Genomic DNA, 16,161 nt, shown 5'->3' with positions numbered 1-16,161 from the left:
CATTCCCCCTCGTCCTGTCACCCAGCACGTGGGAGAATAGACCAACCCCCACCTCGCTACAGCCTCCTTTAAGGTACCTGTAGAGAGCGATGAGGTCGCCCCTGAGACTCCTCTTCTCCAGGCTGAACAATCCCAGCTCCCTCAGCTGCTCCTGATTCAGCATGCACTGCTACAAATGTGTTACTGTTCAGAATTAGAAGACTGCAAATTTTGGTATAATTCATACATTTTCCTCTTAATATGATTTTTTTTCTTTTGGTGTCTGATGCATCTCTCCTTCCCTGCTGAAATTTCAAAATACTGTTTGTTTTGTTCTCAAAATGCTCGACTGTATTATCTCGAATTGACCTGTGACGGCTGTTTCTTGTCACACTCTAGACAGGACGCGTTCAGCAGAGATTTAACATTTCAAGCCACTGAGCTAATGGCAGGATTCCTAGCAGACAGGTAATCTTCTGCTAATACTAATTCTATTGCAACCTGGTAAAATCTGTTTTTCACCCATTAAAAAAAAAAAAAAAGTACTATACCTTACTAGTTAGTTTGGAATTTGTACTAACTGTTGCAGTTTGCAAAGTGCTCATTCTATCATAAGTAATGAAGGGAGTATAAGTGTCTTTTATTAGACCAACTCACATAACTTTGAGGAAAGGAACAGAAACATTTTTGGGTGCACAAGTCACTGAAGAAATAATGTTATTGAAATTTCTATTGGTGCCTATAAACGGGCAAGAAAAATTTATTACCTACATAAAACATGTTATGGTTGGAATTATGAAATATTGTGCATTCCTAAAGAATAAAATATAAACATTACAACTAATAAAAGAGAATAAATGAAAAGGAATATATATCAATATGATGCAAGTGAAGTATTTTACTGTTGTGGGTGAGATTGCTGTCTGAATGACTAATAATTAACCTGTATATCCACTGTGTAGTTTAAAAGAATCTGAGGAAAACATCTAAGGATAACAATAATGAAAAGTGATAAAAATGAATTGCAGAAAAACTGCAGGAAATACTGATATACTAGCATTATGAAACAAGGGCATGGTAGATTAAAGAAATGTGGGTAGCACAGACAAAATAATTTCTGAGTCAAAATATTTTGGGGGTATGATAAGCAAACAATGAGTTTGCTCAAGATTTTCAAGAGAATTCTAGAATTGGATTTGATTAAAAAAATAATAATTCTATGGCTTCTAGAAACTGTATCAGCATAGGACCTAACTTTCCAGACAGAGATGAGAAAATAAATGTTCCTGTCAGCGGTAGCATTCATAACCTCATTAGTTTGAGCATTGCCAGACTTCTTTACCAAATGTTTCTTAAATTCACATAAAATGATACTGTTGTGAATGTGATTTGGATTAGCAAGAAGGACATTATAAAAGAGTTGATCAAATAACCTTGGAGTGAAGGAACTAAGATGATGCAATTCAAATGAAATGGTAAACAAACATTGGACTCAATCTTGATTTTAAAAGAAGAATCTGAGTAACTATGGTAACTGTATATTGAAAATAATTGGTCTGAAAAACTTACAAACTTAAATAAATTCTAGACCTTCATGTTCAATGTGAAAGCAATAGATTAGTATTGCTAAAATTCGAACACCAAGCAAAAACACTTCAGTAAAAACAGGCTCCAAATGAATAAGCACCCCAAACAAAGCCAACAGGGCAAATGAAAAACCAAACAGGGCTTTAGGAAGGGATGAAGTCAGAAGAGAGAGGTAAAAATTATGAGTATAAAATGTGAAAGGAGAAAGTGAGAGCTTCCAGAAATTAATTTGAACTAAGTCATGGAAAGGACAACAAAATAACAACAATAATAATGATAAAAAGTCAGTTATTTGTTTTAAAAAAGCAAAAAGTGGAGAGACATTGCAGTGAGGGTAATCTAGAACATCACTCTTTTAATTTTCAGTAAGGTTGAGGGGCAGGTTCATGTGCTGAATGGTAAATCAATACCAGCCATTTGGTGAAATGTGAAAAGAAACCCATGTCAGAGGCAAAGGTCAGAGGGTCCAACACAATCTAGTTGAGAACCTTGCAGTATAAATATCCACATTCCAGAATATCTTGACACCTTAGTGTTCTGTTCTGAAATCAGAAATTTGTAAAATATTTAATCATTTGATCCCGGTCCTAAAATGAGACAGATTCATTTAAGAAGGCAGAAGAGGTGATCGAAGCAACTATTTACCTAGTAGTCAAAAATATGTAGCATAAGAAGTTCTCAAATGTTTTTGAATGCAATGCTGAAGAAAAAGAGGCAGTGTAACAAAACATAAGCTCTATTTAAATATAAAATTACTTTTCTAGATAAAACTATATTTAGGATAATCTACAGGTAACCTACCCAGGATTCAGTGAGACTAAACAGTACACAAGGAAGCAAAGAAAGATCTTAGTAAGGGAGCTGAGTACTTTACAGATGCCAATGGGGCCAGAGTCTTCAGGTGTTCTGAGATAATATTTTCACATAGTATTTACTTAACAGCATTTGCAGAACCAAAAATAAACTAACAGGAAAAAAAACAAACAAACAAACCAACCAAAAAAAAAAAAAAAACAAAAAACACAACAACCAGAAACTGTATTAATATTAACTGACTGAGATACAATGTCACAGTGGAAGATCAGAGTATCCTGGGAAGAAATGGATAATTTTAATAACAGAGTAATCAGTATGGCATAAATGCTAATAGTACAAATTAGAAAATGATGCTCTCAGAAATTACAACTCTGCTGTAAGCTTAAGATTCATTGGTTGAAAATGACTGAGGAGGGAAAAAGTCTGTGTGTGGTTGATCACAGGATGGCTAACTGCCTGATTTGTAGTGCAACCACACAGAAAAAAAGCAAGCATGATACAAGGATGAAACAAGATATTTTCATTGAAAACAGACCACTTAGCTAAGCATCGGTAAAACTTACGTGCAAAAACTTTGGAGAACTTTACGTAATTATATCATCCATGTTCCAGCAAGATTCATACAAGTACAAAGAAAGGCTATTAGAACAGGTAGGGAAATGGAACATTATTACATGAGAAGACATGAAAAGAAGAAACTTTGCTTGCCTTGCTTAGAAAAAGAGAGGACAGAGTCACTGTTAGGAGATCATTCCAAGTCCAATGGTCATTAGAAAGACCTTGCCATACAGTAAAAAGGTTTATTTTGTATCAGATTGTTATTGTGGTAAAATAAATATTTTATTTAGAGCCTTCCTCCCCCCTTCCCTCCCCCCACCCCTTTAAAAAAAAAAATTAAGTAAATTCATTGTCACTGTTTTCTTTTAGAGGGAGGGAAATTACTCCATGATGGAACCATAAAAGAGGTATCAACCTACTTGACTTTTTCCTGCTGTAGCAAGATATATGTTAGATCCAGGAGCCAAAACAAGCACCCAGAATGTACATTAAGCAGTTTGTATGGGAGCCTACTCGTTCTTCCCAAGCACAGAACATGTCTAATGCAAAGAATATCCTTGTACAGACAGTTCAGCAGGAATTTAGCACAATATTAGAAAAAAAATAATGAAACCAATATAACATCTACCGATCATAGCCAAGAGCAGTTGGGAACTCTACAAAACATTCCAAATATTATACTAGAAATGATCCTATAAAACTACAACAAACTACAAGACAGATGTACATAGTAAGTTAGCTTGCTGACAACAAAGAAAGTCAGACAGGATTTGGTTGAGCTACCTGGATTTAAGAAGTCACATTCTAATAGTTTATTCTAAATACATATTTATATGAATTGCAGCCTAGGAAATACTTGATTTGCAGACCAACCAAAGCCACATAATTTCCTCAAGGAAGCTATAAAATACTGATGAATCCTATGCAAGGAACTTTGCACTCTGAAGCTACAAGACATCTGATATACTTCCAGAAGTGGCTTTCACTAATTCAGATCCTTACAATCCACAGATGCCTAATTTCTCTAGGACTATTTGCGGAAATATTAAAAAAAAGAAAAAGTTTTCTATTTACAGTGAATATGAATCATGGGAAGCTTCCCACTTAAGGTCATATAAATGTGTTAGCTAAAATGCTTTGGGGACAGAAGTATTATAATATTGAAAAACATAATGGTAATTGGCATTCCTAAAATACCATTATTTTGCATCCTGGGCATTACAGACCTATTAAAGATTAATACAATACTGTGAAGATTTTATTACTGCTACTAGCAGTAGCTCAGTCCAGACAGCTTGAACGAAGCAATCAGACCATAATCAGCGATATAACTAACGATAACAAACGTCATCCTCTTACAAGTCTCAGTGAGAGCAACATGGAGCTTGGATGGATTCAAATGAAAGAGGAAACAATTATTTCTATCTGATTTGCATGAATCTAATCTAACCACATAATTTTGCATCCTGGTCATATTGTAACATACTGTGCCAACTACTGATATCTACCTTACTCCAAAAAGAAATCAGAAAGGTTCAAGAAAAAAAATAATAAAAGAATAATCTGAGTTCTGAAAAATAAATCTTCTGAGTACAGAGATTTAGAGAGATCAATCTTGTTAGTTTTATCAAAGAGAAGGGTAAGATATGACTTGATCAGAGTCTATAAGCATATATACAAGGACTTTTCTGATAGCTCTTTAAATCTAGCAGACAAAGGGATTCCAAGATCAAAAGACTCAGTGATGATGACCTATTAAGACTGGAATGGGTGCAGATATTTAATCATGGGAGTAAATTGGTACAATTTACCAGAGGATGTAAAAAATTCTTCATTGCTTCAGTTTTTAACTCTAGGTTGGCTATCACCTGAAGAAACATTCATTAACTCAACCAGGAAGGACAATCTTGATGCAATTCTCAGGTGAAATTCTTAAACTCCAGTCTTTCAGGAGTAGGTTATTGGTACCATTCTCTATATAACAAAATATTAATTAGGTGACCCTAACACAAATTTATATTTGATACTCAAAATGAAAATATATTTATATGAATATAACATAACATCATAGACTCATCACAGAATAATAGAGTATCCCAGGTTGGAAGGGACCCACAAGGCTCATCCAGTCCAGCTCCTGGCTCCACACAGGACCACCAAAAATCAGACCCTGTGTCTGAGAGCATTGTCCAAATGCTCCTTGAACAGGCTCAGTGCCGTACCCACTGCCCTGGGCAGCCTGTCCCAGGGCCCGACCACCTCTGGGTGCAGAACCTTTCCCTCACACCCAGCCTGACCCTCCCCTGTCCCAGCTCCATGCCGTTCCCTCGGGTCCTGTCGCCGTCCCCAGAGAGCAGAGCTCAGCGCCTGCCCCTCTGCTCCTCAGGAGGAAGCTGTAGGCCTTTCTACAGTAAATGACACAGGTTAACGTCTTACTTTGAAGTTACATCGCTGGATGTGGTATTTTGTTTTTAATTATGCATGTTTTATGGGAACAAAAATTAAAATTAAAAATATTTTTGTATCTTTTCCCATGCAAAATTTCATCTGTGCATGAGTCAAGGAAGAGAAGCCTCATTATAAATTGACTGAACAGTCTCAAGATAAAAAAAGATCACCACAAAACATGGCTTATTTGGAATTTTCACAGCCAGGAAAAAAATGTTTTAGCTGTTAAGATCCCATGATTTTTCTTATTTTTGTAGTTCAAAAACTTCCTTCCAGGCTTAATAAACCAAAAGATGCTACATATATGAAAACTCTCACTGGCATGTTGACAGACTGTGCTTGGTCTCAGTGGGCAATACCGCCTACATTTGGTATTAAAGAAAAAACTACAGGTTTACCTGCTCATTTTTAAAATGCAGCTGTCTGAATCTGCTCAGAGATTTGGAATGGTTGAATAAATCCTGGAAATGATGGCTTAGTGAGCAGGGTGTCAGTGAGATGGTAAATACTGACCAGTGAAATTCATGGATATTACCAGTTTTCAAAATTCACAGCCCTAATGATATCTACTTAAGCATTACATACATTTGTATTTTATCTGGCTGTTCATGTGCTTGCTCTTTCCTCTCTGCCTATCATGAGTCCTCAGTCTGGGTTTCTCCACTTGAAAAGGCTTTGCTTTTTCTGCTCCAGGTTTAGCATAGGTCTGGAAAGGAGGACCTAGTTCTACCTCCAGAGAAAGAGATGGGGTCTTTGTCCCTCCTTGTCCTACCTCCATCACACAACAAAGTGGAGATCAGCATGATCCCACGTATCTCTTCTTCCTAGTTCTGGGTTCTAATGAAATGCTGGCAGGGCTGGAAGGTGAGGCTGGTGCGGCCTCGCAGGCCGTGGCATGCGGCGTGCCATCACGCTGCCATCTCCCCGGCACAACAGAGCGCTGGGCAGGGGAGGCACCCAACGACACCCAGTTCAAGATTCACTCCCAAGCAAATGGATTAGACTGCAGAACAATCCAACTTGCTTCTGCTGCGGCCTTCACACTCATGTTCTCTTTGCTAAGTAGTTTCACCAGTCTCCTCAAGCTTCTCTGTGTTTAGGGAAAAGGAGAAAGACTTCTTAATACCGTCTAATCTCTGTCGGCTTTTCTAACCTTTTACTGCTTTTGAATGATAGAATTCTTGAATCAGTTCTCAAGTGGTTAAGACTCAGATGGGTAGACAGACTACACGCTAGAAGGCAGACGATGAATTTCCAATAAAATAATGACTTTGTGCACACTTTCCAATAAAAAATGACTCTGTGATGCTAAAAGCAGTCACAGCATTTTCCCATGGCATACTGGTTCCTGTTGCTGAAGGGATATTCAAAAGCAGACTGAGGGGAGCTGTGTGACCACTCCCCAGGAAAACGCATGGAAAATGAGCAGTCTTTTTTAATTCATCTCACTGTTGCCCTTCTGCAATATTCCAGGCATGTTTCAACTTGCTGTGCACAACATTCAGATTATGCTTTTCTTTTTTGAAGATTCTTTGAGTTAGCTGAGGCACTAACTGTTTTATGGCTTTTCTTCCAGATTAGGTTGAACCTATCACAGTATTATCAGGTCAGCAGCCTTTACCAATTACTTACAGTGCTAAACATTTGCTGCAGCAAAAGCCTCAATTAAAGTGCTAATGGAAAAGGCATCATCTCAGTAATTTAGAACACAAAGTTCACTTTTGTGTGAGACTTTTCAATACACAATTCCATGAACTCAGCTGCCTGTGGAAGAGAACTGCTTGCTTGAATTACCACAGTGGAGTTAGATGAAAAGCTCAGATGCAGATGATCAAATCGAGACAGCCGAATCTTGCATTTTCTTTCAGTACTTACATGGAGTAAGGTAGCTAAGATTTGTAGGGAAGAAGCAGGCTTGGAAAGTAGGTATGGCTGCAATGTACTCCATCCTTCCTCAGGGGTCTTTCCAGTTGATTGTGAGTCTCCTGTTAGCTGTAGCTAGACAGACACTGTTACTTAGGCACACACTAAGAAGTCAGACTGTAAACTGCTTTTCAGCTTCTTCTGTCGGTGGTCTGCACACCGCACTCTTGGGATCAAGGTAATTAATCTAACACAGTTAAGAGAACTGTGCCTGCTCAACGGCTTTAATGGAAACAGCCAGCAAGTTTTTCAGTTACCTGAGCTCAAAACAGGAAGAGACATTTTTCTGAGAAGAGAGTAACGAGTAGAGAGTTATTTACTTCTCTGATCCCACTTCTCCACTCCCAGTGAACTTCCCCCTACTGGGCCAAGCAAGAGCCTCCTCAGACCAGAGCACCACTTTTACACATATCGTGTGCATACCTTCACCTCCTTGTTCCTGCACCATAAAATGAGGTGGGAGAACATATGCACAGCTGAACGGTTAATGCTGACAAACCAGTGTCCACTATATATATATCACTTGGGATAAGCGCTGGTATGGGCCCAGGAATTAATGTTCTCTAGCTGCTTAATGGACATTCATGGGTGTTCATGGAGTGCATATTCTAGCTTAGTTTTAACCAGAAGCAATCCATGTTCTGCGCTCTGATACCACTCAGTGATATCAGGCAAACTGCAGTAAATGGTAATGATTGAAAGATTTACTTCAAACTTGTAAAGGAAGATGTACTCTATGGTAAAAACCACATCTCAAGCTTTAAAATAAATTGTTTCTAATGGTAGACACTGAGATAATAATAAAAAATAAATAAAAAGCATGGAATTAGAGTAAAACATGAACTGTCTCCAGCTTTCTAGATTTAGTGTACAGAATTAGGCTTTGCTTTGAGGGCAACTCAGGGGATACTAAACAACTGACAAGAGCCTTAATATAGAACAATATTTTCACTGCAGTGAGGGGTATGGTAGGAAAGCCTGCACTGTTGGGAAGAGAGAACACATCCCCTGTGCTCCGGGCCACGATCACGATGTTGCTTCTCTGTAATCCTTGGGTGCCAGAGCCACAGAGCGTGGCACAGGCAGAATGCGATTCAGCTGCCCTAGGAGCGGATCTAACAATGAGTAGGGCATTTATCACAGAAAACAGAATGGTAAAATAGAAATTTACAATTAGTTCCAAATCAAGTTAGAGATAAAAATATCAAGCTAATTGGCTTGCCAGGCAATACTGAGTGGGAGGACCCTACAGGATCTGTGGAGCCTTGGTTTCCTGTGACTCTGCTGCTTGACAGAGTAAAGCTGGTTTATATGAAAAACAGTGTTCAAGAACCTCATAGGAAGGAACAGATACAAAGAGATTCCTCCAAGAAAAAAAAATAAATAAATAAATCACAGCTTTACAACTACAAGGACAATCACTCACATGGCTAAAAGGTGCATTTTGTTTAAGAATGCTTGTTTTTGTTTCCAGACAGCTAGTAATGGGAGGAATTTCAGAATAAAGCTCCTCTGAGAAGGTAATTTTCAGAGGTTGTGGTTCTCTTCTCTCAAATTTAGTCCTTCTGTGAAAGCTGATGTTAAAAAGTATACGTATATCTCAAATACTGAACTTGTGTAACTACACTTCAAAATAGGTGCACATGTATGTGCTTGACTAACAAAATGACCTGATATCTCAAGAGCTTTAAAGATGCCACGTTTTCATAATTCAATCTTAGAATTTCTTTCAAAGGCATTTTCTATTTTTCTCATTATTCCAATTCTAGCTTTACCATTGCTTAAGATCCATGTTGGCAAGACATCCCAACTGAGTTTTTCAGAAATACCACTTCATTTCTGAGACATCTAGAGCCTAGATACATATTTCAAAGGGATTCCTCGTCCCCAACTTTGAGAGAACTTGAGAAAATAAAATCTGAGAATTTTTTGAGACAGACTGTATGGCTCAGCACCAGCAACTACAGCCAAGTTTTCCAAAATACTCTGCTGAATATCCACAATGCTGAATGCTTAGATAAATGAGCATTTGTAGTGCTTGCAGAGCAAACGAGCTTCTCAGAAAAACTAGTCTGTGACTAAATAAAACTGATCGAATCAGTGAAGTCTATTTGGATTTGAGACCTATCTGCTCTGTTACCTGAGGCTGCTGTAAGAATTAATTTAATTAAATGGCAATGGTAGTGTATAAATGGGATGTGAATCACATTTTGGGGAGTATCAAAATGGGAACCTGAATAATTACAGTTTGCATGGAGATGGGTAGAAAATGTAAATTATACAAATTTAGATACAACACTGAGTTCATGATGGTTAAAAAAGTTTTAGAGGTTAAAAAGAATTTTTAAGGTGCAACTTTAATTAATGCCTAAATCTCATTTACAGTCACAGGAATTGCATGAACACACAGCTCTTTAAATATTTTGTCTTTAACTTGGCTGTTGAATAAGCATAAATGTAGCTGAAATATTTTCAAATACGCTAAGTATATGGTGTATACCTCAGCTCCCTTTGGTTCTCAACAGACAGAAGATGAATTGCTGTTGTAGGTACCGTGGACACACACAGGCACGGAAACAGTTCCTATACCAAAGAAATTACAATCTAAACGTATTCAGACATAAAGCTAGAGACAGTGCTATGTAAACAAAAATATAGTGGTGGAAAGTACCCCATCAATTCCGTAGTATTTAAGGATTCACTTAGGGCATTATATGGAATACATATATATGTTCCACAGTAGTTGATACTGCCACCCAGGGCAAAATGATACTCCGGAGCTATAAGGAGAATCAGTGTGATGACAGAGGGACACCAGGAAAGGACAGGATGCAAGAGATGGAGAGCTTCAATATGTCAAAAAGCCTCACTACAGCTCAGGAACAGAGAGGGTGAGAAGGGGGCAAAAAGAGCAGTTATCAGGTAAACCTGAGCCAAAAAGAATAAGGAATAAAACATGAGATTCCACTGAAAGCTTGTGACAGGAGTCCCCACGCTGTCCCAGTGAGCCAGAGCAACTCATCTCCAATGTGTATTGCATATGGGGAAAAATATCTATGGCTTCATCAACTGGTATTACCGCTTCAACTTGCACAAGCCTGGAGTCCAGTGATAGGCACACACACACAATTTTCGCTGTTTCAGAAGTAAAATGAACAATGTTTCTGGAAAAGATATTTCAGCACTAGAACTAGAGAACATTAAAATTTCACATCACTATTTAGGAAAAAAAAAAAGATTGAAACAAAGCACTCATTCCATCCTTTAAATATGAGCATGAGGCACAATTGTACAACTTCCCTTCTTTTTTTTCTCCTTAATAGCTGTGGTCAGAAGCTTCACTGTATTGTGCATGTTTAGACCATGACCAATTGCTCTTTTGAACAGCCAGCTACCATGTGATTCAAACTCCAAATGTAAGATTAACATGCTGCTGCAATAAAAGGAAAAGCAAAACATGTCATTAGTGGCCTTTCACTGATTTAATTTAATCAATTTGCAGCTTCAGAAGAAATGAATATAATCCCAGGGACATTGCCAAAAAGGCTGAGCTATGTACAGCATTTGGAAACAAAAGTCCATCATCTTCCCCGGCGATGTACTAATGCTTTGATTCCCAGGATTAAAACTCACTAAATTTTCCTAGGTAACCACACTCTGCATGCATCAGGTTTATTTGTTAACACTTAGTAAAAATCACTGATGGCTTTTTCTCTACATTTAGAAACTCCTCGAAAGCTATAATCACTTCAGCCACTTTGCATTAGGATTGCACTGTTCCCTGTGTTCAGTTTAAGTCCTAAGAGATGGGTCCTTCTCACTGGGACATGCAAATCTCACAAACTCCAGCACAGAAACAGCAACATGGCTCGCAGGTCTGTTTCTGAAAGGGTTCATCTGCAGGCCCTGGAGTGGCAGCTGTACCACCAGCAAGTGAGAACAAGCAGCTCAGTGTCTCCTGGTACATGAAGTCAGAGTGATTTAAGAGACAGAGCCCAAAGCCAGTTGCTGAAGACTGGCAGCACCAGCGTTAACTGTCAGATACTCTCGTTTACAAACAGGGGCTACACAAACTTCAGAACAGTGCTGTTTCCAAGAGGCACAGTGCAGCACAGGAGAGCCTTTGATGTACATGCAGGAAAGGTTTTGATCCAAAAAATTTCCCAACAGTCTTGGTTTGAAAACAGCCGTGGTATGTAAGCAAGGACCCAAGGTCTTCAACCCTGAAAAATGTCAAAGATATAACTGTGTAGGTTCTTTCTGTTCTTTCCTCATACCATTGTTTTCTTGAGAAAGAAAAGAAATCTCAAAACCAGCATCCTTTTGCATGCATTTGACTGGTGTACAAATCTTCCGATGAATATATTTTTTAAAATTTCACTACATGCACATTTTCAATGAAAAAAAAAACACCATTCAGAGGCATAAATAAAATAGAAAAAGCATCCATAATTTCCCTCCTTTTGAAAAAAAAAAAAAAAGCTGCTTTGCTATTATTTCCCAGTGAGCTTTTTTGAACCACCATGGCAGAGGCCCTTCTACAGGATACTTTCCCTTAACCAAGTAAGTTGTTATTCACAGATATTGATTCTCTTGCTGTGAGAGATTCCTTTAATATGGAAGAGATCATTTCCACATGGAAATATATAAAAAATAACATAACTGCATTTCTGAACCAGATTTCTCCAGCATACCCAATTCTCATTCTCCGAGTCATCTACACATTTCCTGCTCATCAGTTTCCTTCAGACAGCAGCAATACATACATTTTTGGTGTTAATTAGTTTAGGTCCACCCATATAATTATGAGCCTAATACATTCAGTAGATAAATTGTCTTTTATCAGACTACAGTATCTTCAAAGCTGTACTTTATCTGCATATTCTACAATACAAGACAACAGTCTCATTACATTGAGTCTGAAATTAAATTAACTTTCTTTGGTCTAAGGTAGGTTTTCTTGGTTGCTGTTTTAATCTAAGAATTCCAGGACAAAAACGGCCAAATTTCTCTTGCTTTACAGAAGTTTTAAAGACTCACTGGATCTTTTGAGGAAAGAAGGGAAGAGGGAAAAAGATAATAACTTTTTACTTGGGCAGATAATATTAGGTTGGTTTTAAATGGTTTTAAACTAAAAGAGGGGAGATTTAGATTAGTTGTAAGGAATAAATTCTTCACTCAGAGGGCGGTGAGGCCCTGGCCCAGGCTGCCCAGAGGAGCTGTAGCTGCCCCATCCCTGGCAGTGCCCAAGGCCAGGCTGGATGGGGCTGGGGGCAGCCTGGGCTGGTGGGAGGTGTCCCTGCCTGTGGCAGGGGTTGGGGCTGGGTGGGCTTTGGGGTCCCTTCCAACCCAAACCATTCTCTGATTCTCAGACTTCATGTGACAATGCTCTGTTTCATTGCAGAACTGAAATGATTGAAAGAAATAACAAAAATGGAAGATCAAAATTTTAGAATTCTTAGAAAAGTACATAATTGATTTATTCAATATTCATTTACTCAAAAAACTTTTCCAACAGAAAAGTTTTTCCATGTGGAAGCCACATACGGAAAATAACTGATCCATATTGAACAACGGCTGTAACTTATGTCTTTCACCAGATATTACTGTTTTTTTTCCCCTCAAAATAATATTCCTTCTCTTGCCATTTTTGTGTAATGAAAAAAACAGTTTTGTATAGAAACCTGCCTGTTCATTAAGGCAATTTAAATATAGATAAAATCTTGTAGCTGGTACTATAATCTTCTAAGAACAGCCACCTGCCTACACTGAAATCCTCCTGTAGACCATACCTGCTAACATTCTCAATCATTTGGCCAGCTTCAGTATCTTATACAAAAATTAAAATAAAACAAAAATATGACCAGCATCACCCCCTAGCACTCCTGGCCCCAAATCCAAGTGCTGTGCTTTCTCATATTCTTACAAGCGGCCCACTTTGGCTCAGGCAGCCAGCAGGTTTACATGGCTGCATACATTCTCAAGAGATGATGAAACACAGATCATGCTGAAACCGTATTCCCACTGAAGTCTTGTTATGTTACCTTATAATGATGGATTGGAAAGTTAAAAACAGGATTATTCAACTAACATGAGAATTTGCAATGACAGAAACATAACATTAACTTTCCTGTTAAGGAAAAATCTGGGACTTCGATCAGCATAAGAACAGAAGGAGAAGAGGCAGTCTTCTAGCACAGATAAAACAAAATGGTGCCAGCAGCGTGTCTTCAGACACAAACATGACTGAAGTAGATGACGACAGCTTGGTAGCCAGAACTGTGAAAGATATTACACACAATCTTACCCTGGTAATATGGAAAAAAATCAGGGTTTCTAATCCTCTCCAACAGAAAACCTTTGTATATAAAATTCAAATGGAAACATGAAATGATAATCAGGGAAATGCTATGCAGTTTAGAGTATCACAAATACAGCAGGAATAAGAAGATAGATAAAGCCACTGCTCAAAGAGCTACAAGAGCTTAAAGATTCACCAGAACATGACAAAAGGACTGCAGAGAAAATATCAGCACTTGTTCCTCCCTTTCAGCACTGAGCTGCCTTTTTAGATTCAGTGCTGCCCTAGCATCCAACTTCATAGTAAATGGTAAACCAAGCAAGTTCAAAACTGCAAAGGCACATCATCCAATCAACCATAAAGCTATCACGATCTGGACTCATAATCAGAGAGGCAGAAAAAGCTATTGTGACTGCTGAAATAAGTAAATGAGAATCTACTGCAAACAATTCCAAGAAATGCGGATATTTCTGCGTAACAAAACCAAGACACCTGGGCCTGTGCCCTAGAAAAGATCTGAAAGAGTATGGCGCACAGATACGGCTCCAATTCTGCAGCTGTTTTCAGATTTTTTTTTAAACAGAAAAGAACAGAAGATCTTTATGACACTAGTCAAAGGCTTACTCTGAAACTGCTTAAAGCACTGGCACAGACATTTTTGAAACATGTACTACTGGAGAGAGATGCTTGCATATCACCATATGGATTTGTAGGATATATATATATATTTTGCTGTTGACTTGTAAATGACAATAAATTAGAGTATGCTTAATCACTTTCAGTTACAGTTTCTGTACTGAAAAATAAGTTTTAAGTTTGTCTTTAGCTGAAGAGATGGATAGCTTTGGTTGTAAAATTCTGCCCAAAACTTTTAAATGAAATCTTGAGAAGAATGTTTAGGGATATGTTTGTTTGCTTTAGATGCATGCAGTTTTCTGCAATTATTTGTTTGGAGATTATATATATTTTTTTCCTAGCAGATAAGAATCTTCATATATAGCTACCCTTAAGGTTTCATCACTTTTTGATACAGTCAACATGGTCACACTGAGTCTGTACTTCCAGGCATCTGAGAGCAGAGAATGAAAATGTTCTTGTTCTTGCAGAAAAAAAGAGAAAGCAGAAAATTCAGGGGAGAGAGAGAGAGGATCCTATATACCATTCAAAAGCACTACATTTTTAGACAAGAATTACCCGCTATAAGGTAGCAATCTCTTTCACTCAAACCTCTTATGCTCTAGCCTCAAGGAATAGCTTTTTATTCAGAAACAAATCCAGAATTTCTCTTAGCAAAGCAAACAGCTAGAAACCAAGGAGGCTCTCCCTTTACACCTTTTTCTAACCAGAAAAAGGGAGGAGAAACACAAAGCAATATCCCTTCCCCTAGATGGCTGTTGAATCATGTGATAGGCAGCCAGATCTTCATTTTTATGTTTTGTCCTCTCACATTTGAATTCAGCAAGAACATCATATGGCACCAGGATCAATATTGCTGATGTATTTGCATCTCCTAAAAAGCAACATATTTTCCACAGTTTTTATTTCAAATGTGACTGACTTATAGTTACTCCTGTAAATTATCATCATTCTAATAGCAGCAGCCCTGGCAATGGACTGTTGCTGCAGAAGCTCTGGGATATTATATACTATTTCACTCTGATAGCTGAAAAAATCCATTTAGACTTTTATGCTGAGCGGTGCAATACTAACACAAGGAGATATTTAAACAGTACAACAAAAAACTTCAGTTGTCACTTTCAAAGGCGTTAACAGATTCTAAAATATTTCCTTCTAGAACTCGATGAGGATTCTGCTATAAAGGTGCAAAGCAGAACTCATACTATTCCCTAAAGCTGTCCTGACACGTGATATCATGAGACTCGTTTTCCAGTTAGTTATAATTTTGCAAAGGTTTATTCATTTCACCTGAGCATTTTCATGTCGAATGTCACTCTCAGAGTAAGTTGACTTCCTTACAGACAAATGGCTTGGCTGGTTGTAACAACAAAGCTCAAGTAGGGAGAATACACTATAATGTAAAAATAAGTTTTGGCAACTTTTGAAAAATTAACTGAAACAATTTTCATCAAACTTTCACTGCTAAGCAATGTCTATGCTGCTTTTGAATTTCACATTCCATGTCCATCCACTTTCTAACTTATCTGATCTGGGAAGCTTTCAGAAGAAAGACCCCACAGGCTTCCCTCGGCTTAAAAGATAACGATGAGCACCTTGGTGTACATTTAGAAAGTAATCTCAAGAGAACTGGAGACGAAAAGAGAGAACCAGCCTCTGCTGGGCTACAAAGGAATAGCTAAAATCCCTGTTAGTTTGAGAAGAATGTGGAGGCTACCGAGCAAAAGTAAAGGAATGGTCTTATAGTCAAAATGTCTCTAAACTGGAGTGGTAATAATTTTTGATGCACAAAAAGTTTGCATAAAACAGAAGTCAACAGACTGGTCACTCATGTCATTCCAGTAAATTGTATGCAAAGAAATTACCTCTTTATTACACTTTTTTGCAAATATATTTTTGTTTCATTTGGGTAG

The 16,161-nt window shown here is 37.9% G+C and overlaps 1 protein-coding gene across 1 annotated transcript in view; it reads right to left on the bottom strand.

Moving 5' to 3' along the window:
* Positions 1-9,281: 9,281 nt before the first annotated feature.
* LOC310880248 (uncharacterized protein) overlaps positions 9,282-16,161 on the bottom strand; it is a 31,972-nt gene continuing 25,092 nt past the window's right edge. The window contains exon 5 of the mRNA XM_083795785.1: positions 9,282-11,534. Coding sequence (XP_083651911.1) covers positions 11,293-11,534 — 242 coding nt within the window. The 3' untranslated portion in view covers positions 9,282-11,292. The remainder of the gene's footprint in view (positions 11,535-16,161) is intronic.

The sequence above is a fragment of the Anser anser genome (assembly GCF_964211835.1).
Source record: "Anser anser genome assembly, chromosome: 12".
NCBI lineage: Eukaryota > Metazoa > Chordata > Aves > Anseriformes > Anatidae > Anser > Anser anser.
The sequence above is the reverse complement of the archived record's forward strand: the minus strand, read 5'-3'. Positions and strand labels throughout refer to the sequence as shown.